We start from the raw sequence: 12,033 nt of genomic DNA on the forward strand, positions 1-12,033 counted from the left end.
TGTGAATTAAATAAGAATTTTTAGGGGCACCTGAGTGGATCAATCTGCCTTCAGGGTCATGATCTCAGGGTCCTGGGATCAAGCCCCACTTCGGGCTCTCCACTCAGTGGGGAGTTTGCTTGAGATTTTTTCCTTCTCCCTCTGCCCCTCCCCTACCATCCTCCCTCCCTCCCTCTCTCTCCCAAGTAAATAAATAAATAAAATCTTTTTTAAAAAAGAATTTTAATAAAAAGCAATTCTCAATGAATACTTCGATCATTACCTATTTTTGAGAATCCTATTTGAATTTGAAACACATGTATATTTTTTTAAAGTCATCTAACATCAAATAAAACATCCTTTTTAAGTTAAATTCAAATTATTTATTCTCATAAATTATCCATTTTTGTGGATTCTTTTGCCCACAAATTATTTTCATACAGCTTAGGGTTTAACAAGTTGTTAAAGATTTATGTATTTATTTGAGAGAGAAAGGGAAAGTGGAGTGGGAGGGAGGGGCAGAGTTAGAGAGAGACTCTCAAGCCACCTCCGCACTGAGCATGGAGCCCCACATGGGACTTAATCACAGGACCCTGTGATCATGACCTAAGCCAAAATCAAGAGTCAGGATGCTTACCTGACTGAATCACTGAGGGGCTGACCCCTAGTTAAGAAAGTTTTTAAAAAATTATGTTTAAAGAAGTGCATACCGGGGTACCTGGGTGGCTTAGTTGGTTGAGCATCTGACTTTTAATTTCAGCTCATGTTGTGATCTCAAGTAATGACATAGAGCCCCAAGTTGGACTCTGTGCCCAGCGGGGAGTCTGTTTGAGATTTTCTCTCTCCCTTTCCCTCTGCCCAACCCCCAATGCACGCTCACTGGCTCTCTCTAAAATAAATAAATAAATCTTTTAAAAAAGAAATACATACCATTCACCATCTTAATTACTCCTTAGTGAACAGTTCAGTAGGATTAAGTATATTCACATTGTTATGCAGTCAGTCTCTAGAATTTTTCATCGTGTAACACTGGAAGTCTGTACCTGTTGGACACTACCCCAGATCCCCCTCCTTCTAGGCCCTAGCAACTACCATTCTACTCTATTTCTATGATTGACTGCTTTAGATACCTCATATAAGTAGATCACACAGATTTGTCTTTTTGTGACTGGCTTATCATTTCACACAACGTAGGTGAACCAACATTGTTCATCCATGTTGTACCATGTGTCAGAATTTCCTTCCTTTTTAGGGTTAATATTCCAGTGTGTATATACCGCATTATGTTTATCCATTCACCCATTGATGGACACTTGAGTTGCTTTAACCTCTTAGCTACTGTGAGTAACGCTACTAAAAATGTGGATATGCAAATATCTTTTCAAATCTCTTCTTTCAGTTCTTTTGGGCATATACCCAGAAATGGAATTTTAGCAAATTCTTAATACCTAATTGCTGCCAAAGACAGTTGGTTTTCTCTGTTAATAATATAGATGTGCTTTTAATCACTCCAGTATATCCCATTATATAACTAGCCATAACTGTAGTAATCAGATTCCTTTTATTAGGTGTTTGGGATATTACAAACAGTTTACTGTTATAAATGACACTTTGTACGTAACATATCATGTACTTATGTTTTTGTATACTTAGATGATGAATTCCTAAAATTGTAATTGCTGGGTCAAAAATTCTGTATATTTTTAAGCTTTTGATAGATACTGCCAAATAGAAACATCTAGCAACTTATGAAAATACTTTTTCTCCACACCTTTGCTGTGATTTTCTTTTTAAATCTTTGTGAACCTGATAAGCAAAATGTGGCTCATTATGCTTGGGATTTTTGAGGTTGAATTTTTTTTATGTTGATTTGGATTTGTATTCTGTCTTTTGTGATGTCTTTGTGAGCTTTATGTAATTTTTGTTGCTGTTACAATAGTTTATTAAGAAAACAGGTCAGTGTGGGGACGAGAGGACAAACAAGTACATTTAAGTTGGCTCAAGTGAAGTGTACTACAGCTTCTTCACATCATTGCCATACTTGCTGAGATCAGAGGTCAAGTTCTCTGCCATTAGAAAACTGGTTAAAAAAGAAAGAAAGAAAACTAGTAATCCTAGCTCTTGCTTTGGGAGCTTCCACAGGCTGTGCCCCATTTTGAAATGCTATAGGACGTTGTTGGCAATATCTGAGATGAATTTCCGGAGCCAGAGAGATGAACTGAATGATGCATGCACTGAAGGATTCAAAGCCAGCATCAGGGGGTGACCGGTCACAGTACCCAGGATTGTAGGTGTGTAATCTAGCCATATCATGATGTTCATCAGAGGTATGCTGGCCACCACCAGCTTCACACCTCCATCTGCAGCACCTTGCAGTATGCAAATCCCACTCGACATGGCCTCCTCCTCCTTGGAAACTAAGCTGCTGGCCAGCACTGGAGCTGCCTTATGCCACTGCTGGTCCTGTGCCCCTTACCTCAGGTGTAGCTGCGGGGCCATCAGCTGTCCTGATGGGGCTGACCTTGTTCTCCACAATGATGCTGGTGAGACAAGACCTGAGATGGTGGAGTCAGGGCCCTCCCAGGGTCTGCATACAAGCCATTGCTAGGCAAATTTTTGACAGCATATTCTATATAATGTGGTAAAGCATAATTTTTTTTAATGTCTAAATAGTTTTATTTTAATGCCTTAGATATTAGCATAGTAATTTCTTTTTTTTTTAAGATTTTGTTTATTTCTTTGAGAGACAGAGATTACATGTAGGCAGAGAGGCAGGCAGAGAGAGAGGAGGAAGCAGGCTCCCTACTGAGCAGAGAGCCTGATGCAGGGCTCGATCCCAGGACCCTGAGATCATGAGCTGAGCCGAAGGCAGAGGCTTAACCCACTGAGCCACCCAGGCGCCCCTTAACATAGTAATTTCTTAACACACACTTAGTGACCACTTACTATGTATAAGCTGATATTTAAAATACTTAAAAATAGTTATTATATTTATTAATAATAATAGTATTGTGATATTATAATATTAATAATATAGTAATGTTGATATTATTGAAAATATATTAAGATATAAAATATTTAAAATATTAAGTATTTTAAATATATTATATATTATATAGATCTATTTGTATATATTAGATGTTAAATATTTATATTAAATAAAATATTAACTATTTAAAATTTTTAAGATATAAAAATATAAAATATTAATATTATTTTTAATATTAATATTATTAATATTAAAAATACAGTCATTGCTCTCTGGCAGATGATGGTACAGTAAGGAAAAAGTGGAACTCAGCCAAGCCCTGAAAGGGGAAGTATGTCTTTGTATATACTAGACAGAGAAAAAGTATATACAAAGGCATAGAAACCTGTGAAAACATGTTAGGTTCAGTGAATTAATTACAGGCAAATGATTTGACTGTGTATAGGGTGGTGATAAGAAATGAGGCAGGAAAGGACCAAGTCAGGAAGAGCCTCATATGCCATGCTGAGGCATGTCTTAAATATGAAAATAATGTCTTTCACACATTCTTCACTTTGCATATGAAACAAAAATAATTTTCCTTAAATTTTTCAAAACGTACTTAAAGAAGAAAGCTCTTTTATTTCTTGATTCAGTTAAAAAGAATTATCTTGTTTCTGCTAAAAAATTGCATTATAAAAAAAGATGTGGCATTTCAACGAGGCTTGAAGAGAACACAGAACTGGCAAGAGTAGACGTGGAATACCCAAGCAAATGCCTGGTCCAGAGCTGATCCTTAGTCGCTGGGCAAGGGGAAACAAACCTTTGAGGTACAACTGAGCTGTGGCTGGTTAGTGGGCACACAGGATCTGTCAGAACACCACTGTCAGTGTGAGATCTGAGTATACAATATTCATGTTAGGGGGGCCATGAGACGGTGACCACTGACCCAGTCACTGAGGCTGCTCCCACTGGGCATATGGCTGAGGAAGTGTACCTACCAGATGTCTTCATACAACCACACCACTGATCAACCATGCAACAGGAGTATGAACAAACAAAACACTGCCGTTGTGCACTGGAACTGAGAAGATAAACTCCTTCTTCCCCAAATTTCTCTGCATTGCCTTCTCCTGGCAGAGCTTAGCATTGTGCTCACTGTAAAAAGAAAATGCTTAGTTTAGTCCATTATCATAGACCAGTGCTGAGTGAATTTGGAGCTGAGGGGTGATAAATATGTAATTGGTACAGGACCAGACTGCTTATAGTCTTGAGCCTTTTACCTCTGTCTGACTTACAATTGAGAAAGAAATATTAAAGTAGCCCCTGATAGCCAGGAACTGATCTCGTTCTCAAGCTAGGGCTCACTGTTACTGCATACTGATCTGATGCTCACAACTGAGCCATGTTGTTCTATAGAATTTAAATAGTCCAACAGGAATATCCAGTTCAAGCAACATCACTGTGGAATACCAGACATCTTCTTTCACTGAATACAAACTGCTGCTTCACTTCCTTACCAAATACAGTTCTAAACCCATATTAATCTGCCTTCCTTGTAGATCAGATTTATTGAGATACCCTGTCATAGAATTGCCTTGATTTGTGACAGTATATAATGCAAAGCAAGTCTCTACTTCCTTATACCCTCCCTAAAATTACCCAAACCCAGCCCAGATGCTGTAATAGGTTATCTCTAAACCCTCTAATGAAGACACTCCACAGATCCCCAAGGTGTGTGTGCTCCCTGTCCATAAGGAGTAGTAAACCCACCTTGTTCAAACACAGGTGTGTTCCTGGGGCTTTTGACTGAAGAGCATTGTTAGAATAAATGATTACTATTTCTTAACCAGATGGATCTTCTCATTCCTCCTTTTCCTTAAAAACATTATTTTTTTTTAAATGTGTTTATTTTTAGGGAGAGAGAGTATGTGTGCTTGTACATACAAGTGTGAGCAGGGAAAGGGTTTGGGACTGGTGGGCAAAGGGAGAAAATCTTTCAAGTGGACTCCCTGCGGAGCGATGAGTCCATGACCCATGAGATCACCAAGAATCGGACCTTAACCAATGGAGCCACCCAGGCACCCGTTAAAAACATTATTCTTGGGGCACCTGAGTGGCTTGCAGTCAGTTAAACATCTGCCTTCAGCTCAGGTCATGATCTCAATGTCCTGGGATTAAATCCCACATGAGTCTTCCTACTCTGCTAAGCGAGGAGTCAAGCTTCTCTGCCCCTGATCCATTCTCTCTCACTCAAATAAATAAATATATATTTTTAAAAATTATTCCAGGGGCATCTCCATGGCTCAGTGGATTAAAGCCTCTGCTTTCAGCTTACGTCATGATCTCAGCGTCCTGGTATGGAGCCCTGCATCAGGCTCTCTGCTCCGTGGGGAGCCTGCTTCCCTCTCTGCCTACTTGTGATCTCTGTCTGTCAAATAAATGAATAAAATCTTTTAAAAAAAAATTATTCCGTTGGTTAAGCTGCTGCCATTGGCTCAGGTCATGATCTCAGCCCCCCTCAGGCTCCCTGCTCAGTGGGGAGCCTGCTTCTCCCTCTCACCACTCCACCACCCCCTTGTGTGTTCGAGGTGCACTCTCTCTCAAATAAATAGGTAAAAATCTTCAAACAAAGAAACAAACATTATTCTTAAGTAAGTTATTCATAAGCTAGAAATGTGTAAGGGATTGGAGGAAGAATATCCTTCAACATTAAATTACTTAAAAGACATTTAAGCAGTTTTTTCTCCCATTTAATGTTATGTAAAAACTGTAGTTCTTTTTTAAAACTTTGATTTTAGTGTTACACTTTTTTTTCCCCTAAAGAAACTAGTTAAATTAGAAACATTGACTTTTTTAAGGAAGTGATTGTCTTAGAAAACTGATCTTTAACAATACCAAAAAAAACCCTGATAATAGTTTATTTTTATAACCTTTTACAACAGTAAAACTCTGTAGAACCCACAATGAAACTAAAGCAACTTTTTTTTTTAATTACATAATCTCTATACCCAATATGAGTCTCAAACTCACCATCCCAAGATGAAGATTTGTTATACCCTTCTGACTAAGCCAGACAAGCACCCTAATAACAGTTTTTTAAAGTTAGCAAATAAATACCGGAACAATCAAGTTATTTTTCTATTAGCCCATCTACATAGTACATACTGTACATTTTGAATATAGTCAAATTGTAAAATATGTAAATGAGGTGACGGAAGTTAATTTTTTCTTACCCTTAATTTTTCTTTTCCTTCTTCCTTTTTTCCCCCCTTTCTCTTAATTTTTCAATGAGCTCTGGTTTCCTCAGACTTCAAGAGTGACATTGGGAATACATCTTCTGGTAGAGCAACAATGTGCTTTTTTTTTTTTTTTTTTTTTTTTCTTTTTCAGATTTTATTTATTTATTTGACAGAGGTTACAAGTAGGCAGAGAGGCAGGCAGAGAGAGAAGAGGAAGCAGGCTCCCCACCGAGCAGAGAGCCCAACGTGGAGTTCCATCCCAGCACACTGGGATCATGACCTGAGCTAAAGACAGAGGCGTCAACCCACTGAGCCACTCAGGTGCCCCAACAATGTGCTTTAATTCTCTGGCCACTTCCAAAAGGCTATGGAGGTTTCGTGAGAGTCCTTTTTTCTACTCTGAACAGCCTTGGGAAACCCACATTATGTTTCACTATTAAAATCTTCACATTTTTAATATAAAGGAGAAAAAAATGTTTAAATCTGATAATTTTTTCTAGGGATCAGTAGTTCTGATCCCTACATGGTCTACTTAAACATAGTTAGAATGAGTCACTTGGTAAAAATTCTCTGTGTAATGAACAGTATCCATGGCTTAGTAAATGGATATTTGAATTTTTTTTTTTTTTAGATTTTATTTATTTATTTGACAGACAGAAATCACAAATAGGCAGAGAGGCAGGCAGAGAGAGAGGGGAGGAAGCAGGCTCCCTGCTGAGCATAGAGCCTGATGTGGGGCTCGATCCCAGGACCCTGAGATCATGACCTGAGCCGACAACAGAGGATTTAACCCACTGAGCCACCCAGATGCCCCTTGAATTTTCTTTATAAGTGGGCATGCAGATAATTAACTGAATTATATGAACATCCAAGAAATACCATTTTTGAGTACACAGTTTCTTGTCTGAGTAATTACCATTTTCTCCTACTGAAAAACTAGTTCTTTAGTTTCTTGTGGGTAACATCTAATCTGTTGTCTATTTGAGTTATGGCTATCCAGCAAAATTATGTAGTCTGATCCCACTAATTCATTTATTTGTTTAAAAAGTATTTTTACAGGGTCGCCTAAGTGGCTCGTTTGGTTAAATGTCTACCTTCAGCTCAGGTCATGATCTCAGGGTCATGGGATCCAGCCCTATGTCAGGCTCCAGCTCTGCACTCAGCAAGGAGCCTGCTTCCCCTCTCCCTTTGACCCTCCCCCATGTAGGCCCCCCAAATAAGTAAGATCTTTAAAAAATAGATTTTTTGAACATATGTTATATGTCAGATACTGGGATAAGGTGCCAAAGTTACAAAAATAAAAAAAACTCCAATCCTTGGTTGAAATGGGTGACCAACAAAAGAGAATCTTAAAGACGGTTCTGTGAATTTGGCCTTTTCATAGTTTATTTGCATGCCTTCTTACCCCTTATTTTTTTGTGTTTTGTTAGGACTTTTACAAGAAGAGGAGAAAATTATAACATTTGATAGCACATTAAATTTGGGCAGTAGGTGCTCTTGGCTGGCTCATCCAATTCTTGATTTCAGCTTAGGTCATGATCTCAGGATTCTGAGATCGAGCCCCCACCCCCACGTCAGGCTGCATGCTCAGTGTGGAGTCTACTTGAGATGCTCTGTCTCCCTCTGCCCCTTCCTCTGTGCATGTGCTTGCGCACTCACACTTGCTCTAAAAAAAAGAAATTTGGGGTCAGGGGGATGGTCAGTAAGTTTTGATCAGCTGATCAGCACTGCAATAAACTGGGCCCTGTGCTTTATGGGCAGAACAGGATTCTGTCCTTACTTAGCCCACAGTGGAGAAAAAAGCCCACAGGGCAAGTGCCATTATAGAGTCCTGTCCTAGTTCAGAGCTACAGTTAGTAGGGACATTCAACAGATTCAGGGGTTTCAGGTCAGCTGTGCACCCATAACCCATGTGATGAAGACCCCCATCTCCTATGGCTCAGACATCTGCCTGTTGACTAGCAAAGTGTTAGGTAGCTGATTATCTGATCTTCTTTGACTACCCCCATCTCCACTGAGTACTAGCAGTCTCAGCCCAGCTTCTCTGGACCTCAACTGGGGTGGGTGGGTGGGTGGGTGGGTGTGGGTGTGTTCATAGGAGTCCTTTGGTGTGTGTGTGTGCATGTGCACTCGAGTGTGAATCCATGTCCCCTCCCCACATGAGGTAATTTGGTCAGCTCTTCATGTTCCTATGTCAGGTCACCTGGTATTTGTGTTTTGAAAGTATTCCTATAAACAGGTTTCACTTATAAGAATTTTTTAAGTAATCTCTACACCCAACATGGGACTCAAATCTAGAACTCCAGGATCAAGAGTCACATGCTCTACCCGCTGAGCCAGCCAGGTACCCCATAAAATTTAAGTCTTAATAGTGAATCACATAAAGAGACTTCTAAAGTTGGTATGGATAGCTGATGATTCATTACCAAAATCCTACTTTAGACTACTAAAGGTAGTTGTCTACAAAGTTTTTTAAGCAGAAAACATCCTGTTTAAAAGACTTCCCCAAAATCTTACTGCCCCATATTTTACTGTTTTTGTGCATAGTGAATTCTGTGAGAGCAAAATTACAAGTCCATAATATCCTTTCTCTTCAATTTTTAAATCCAAAAAATTGCAGAAAACAAAGATTCTTTTCGTAACTCATTTATTGAAAAAGCAGACCTGAACCAGAGTGACCCTATTTAAATTTTTTATCTGTCCTATTGGGACACTCAAAGTTTGCTGCAGAAATATTAATGTGTTTTATTACAGCGTGCTAACCTAGATATTTCATGTATATGGTATATGCACAGTATTACCTTTTTTTTTTTTAAGATCTTATTTATTTGTTTATTTATTTGAGGGAGAGAGTGAGAAAGAGCGGGGGAAGAAGCAGGAGAGGGAGAAGCAGACTGTCTGTGAGGAGGGAGCCCTACTCAGGCTCAGGGCTTGATCCTGTAACTTGAGGATCGTGACCTGAGTTGAAGCAGATGCATGTTTAACTGAGAGAGTCACCAGGCACCCCACAATACTACCTTTATAAAAAAAAAATAATAATGAATTCTAAACACATCTGTCTTTAAAGGCTTAAATAAGGATTATAGTCAATGGACGTGTAAAGCACCCCCATGGCAGAGTAGTTTAAAAGGGTCACCTCTTGTTTGTAACTGTGTGAGGTAATGGATGTTAACCAAACTTACTGTGGTAATCATTTCACAGTTTATACATATATCATTGTGTCATACACCTAAAACTAATACAGTGTTATATGTCAATTATATCTCAATAAAATCGGGAGGGCACTTTAATATTATAAGCAGTTTGTAGTTTTGATTGATTCATGTGAAGAAAACACAAGCAAAAATCAACCTCTAATTTTCAGGTGACTTTCACTTTGTTTCTAGATTTTATAGTTATGTAGTTGGGGTTAAATATAGGTATGATGATTATGAATGTATGTATCTTTGATTTCTTATACCTACAAAATGAAGGCTAAGATAAATACAATCAGGATAACCACAGGCCATAACCTTGATCATATATACAAGAAAAAAAGAGCCTCTGAATTGGGGATTATATTGATATGCATGTATACAAAAAGTGATCAATAGCAGTATCCTGGTACATCTTCAGTGGGAGACATACCAAAAACAATTTTATTAGTTCTTCTTTTCCTCCACATTTTAAGGGAATGTAAACTTACATACCGGTGATTTCAGAAGCAAGAATAAGATAATGTTTCCCACCTACTCAAACCCCCTTAGTACCATTCAAGTGAAACCATTGAACTCTTTAATTGTGCTGGGAAAGAATTGACCTATATTCTGCATGATCACAAAGAAATATTTTATTTATTATAATAAGATTTTTTTTCTGAAAATTAGTATTTTCAAGCTTAATGCTGTGATTATGTTTTTATTTGCAATCTTCCCCTCCTTTTTTCCTTGTTCTGTACAGATTATCAACGCTTGATGACTGTGGCGGAAGGCATCACCACACTTTTGTTCCCATTTCAGTGGCAGCATGTTTATGTGCCCATCCTCCCTGCTTCTCTGCTACATTTTCTTGATGCTCCTGTCCCTTATCTGATGGGCCTTCAGTCAAAAGAAGGAACTGACCGTTCTAAACTAGAACTTCCTCAAGAGGTAAAACTTACAATGAGTGATAAAGCATTTGCTATTTGTTGATTCAGGTCAAGGCCACTTTATTGTTAGTCAGCATTGTCTTTGTCAAAACTGTGTCTCTGACCATCCTGAATCTTGGAAGTAGAGCCTGAGCCATAGAGCACAAATCCTGACTTCTGAGGGTTACCATGACTAGTTATTAATTCAGCATGGTTCAAATAGGATAGTAGCAAATGTTCATAGCTATAAATTTGTGAAGATGGAACAAAAGTAGCATGATCTAGTTGCTTCATTATTCTAATAACATTTAATTTCTTTTCCCCATTCATGTTATAAATTCTTCTTTTAAACAATATAGCCCAGGTTTTCACATGATTAAAATCTTTAAAGTCATTGTAATAATTGAGATGAATTTGATTCTTGACTTCCATCAAAGGAAAGTAACATCTCTCAGCAAGCTGTGGATAATGAAGATATCAAATACTTCTGCATTCTTTGCTTTCAGAGCTAAAGCTAGTTACCAACTTTTTCTAAATGTCAGTTTGACTAGGTGATTGAGATAAAAATTTTAACCTCTAGCTTTAAGACCTCCTTAAGGTTACCATGCTTTCTGTGGGTTGTATTTTCAGATGTTGTTTAAGAAGAATATAGGAATTCTTGGAAGCATTTTGAATCTTGTTTTTGGCTGTCCTTAAGGTACTCAGAATTGGAATGTAAAACCTTTGAAATGAAGTATTGGGGCGCCTAGGTGGCTTAGTCAGTTAAGCATCTGCCTTCCACTCAGGTCATAATCCCAGGTTCTGGGATCAAGCCACGTATCAGTCTCCTTGCTCAGCAGGGCGCCTGCTTCTCTCTCTCCCTCTGCCTGCTACTCTCCCTGTTTGTGCTCTCTGTCAAATAAATAAATAAAATTTTTTTAAAAATAATAAATACTGATGAGAGTGGCATGTCCTATTACAAAACATTAAGTAGTTAACTACTTTATATTATTAGCTCTTTAATTAGCACCTTTCTTAATAAAATCTTTCATGCTGTGCTTTGCTTTTATTTGTTCTTATTTCCCATAGAGGTTTTCATTTTAATAAGTGAATTTAAAATAACACACTAAGCCACAGCCATTATACCCGACAATGATTCCTGTAATCATTCATTGCTTATTTTATTCCAGTGAATGTTTCCCTCCCAAAATTAACATTTTTGTTCAGGGGAAAATAGCTTGATTCAGATAATATAAAATACATATGTAGTCTGTCTTGTTCTTTTTGAGCTTATGCATGTTCTCTGCTTTTGCCTCCCCATTATATCTCTTTTCTCTATTACCTGAACTCTCTTGCTTTCTCTTTAATCTAAGTATCTTGTTGGTTCAAAGAAGTAATCCTTTAAATTTTCAAGGAAAAAGAAATAAAATAGCTATATCTATCTTTTATTTATTATTTTTTTTAGCTGTATATATTTTAAATGCAATTTAAGTTTAAGGACTTAAATAGTGAGGTGTTTTAGATTCCTGTTGAGTATCTGGTCTATTTATGTATCAACCAAATGATATTTTTATAAGATAATATGTTTAGGTGTACAAATATTCTTTCCATTTTTATATGAGTTTGTTGAGAGTTGAGAGTTCTTAAATGCCCGCTTGATATTTTTGTAATTGGGAAATCTTTTTCTCTCCAAATCTGCATGTATTCTCTGACTCTAAAGATAAACTTAAAAATTCTGAATGCTCTTATAGCAATGTCTG

At 37.7% G+C, this 12,033-nt stretch overlaps 1 protein-coding gene across 2 annotated transcripts in view; it reads left to right on the top strand.

The window, feature by feature from the left end:
• DENND5B (DENN domain containing 5B) overlaps positions 1-12,033 on the top strand; it is a 201,393-nt gene that overhangs the window by 114,847 nt on the left and 74,513 nt on the right. For both annotated transcript variants that reach the window (XM_059402699.1, XM_059402701.1), the window contains one exon: positions 10,129-10,316. In XM_059402699.1, the coding sequence (XP_059258682.1) occupies positions 10,129-10,316 (188 nt within the window). The remainder of the gene's footprint in view (positions 1-10,128; positions 10,317-12,033) is intronic.

Source organism: Mustela nigripes, chromosome 6, assembly GCF_022355385.1.
Source record: "Mustela nigripes isolate SB6536 chromosome 6, MUSNIG.SB6536, whole genome shotgun sequence".
In the NCBI taxonomy this organism is placed as follows: Eukaryota; Metazoa; Chordata; class Mammalia; order Carnivora; family Mustelidae; genus Mustela; species Mustela nigripes.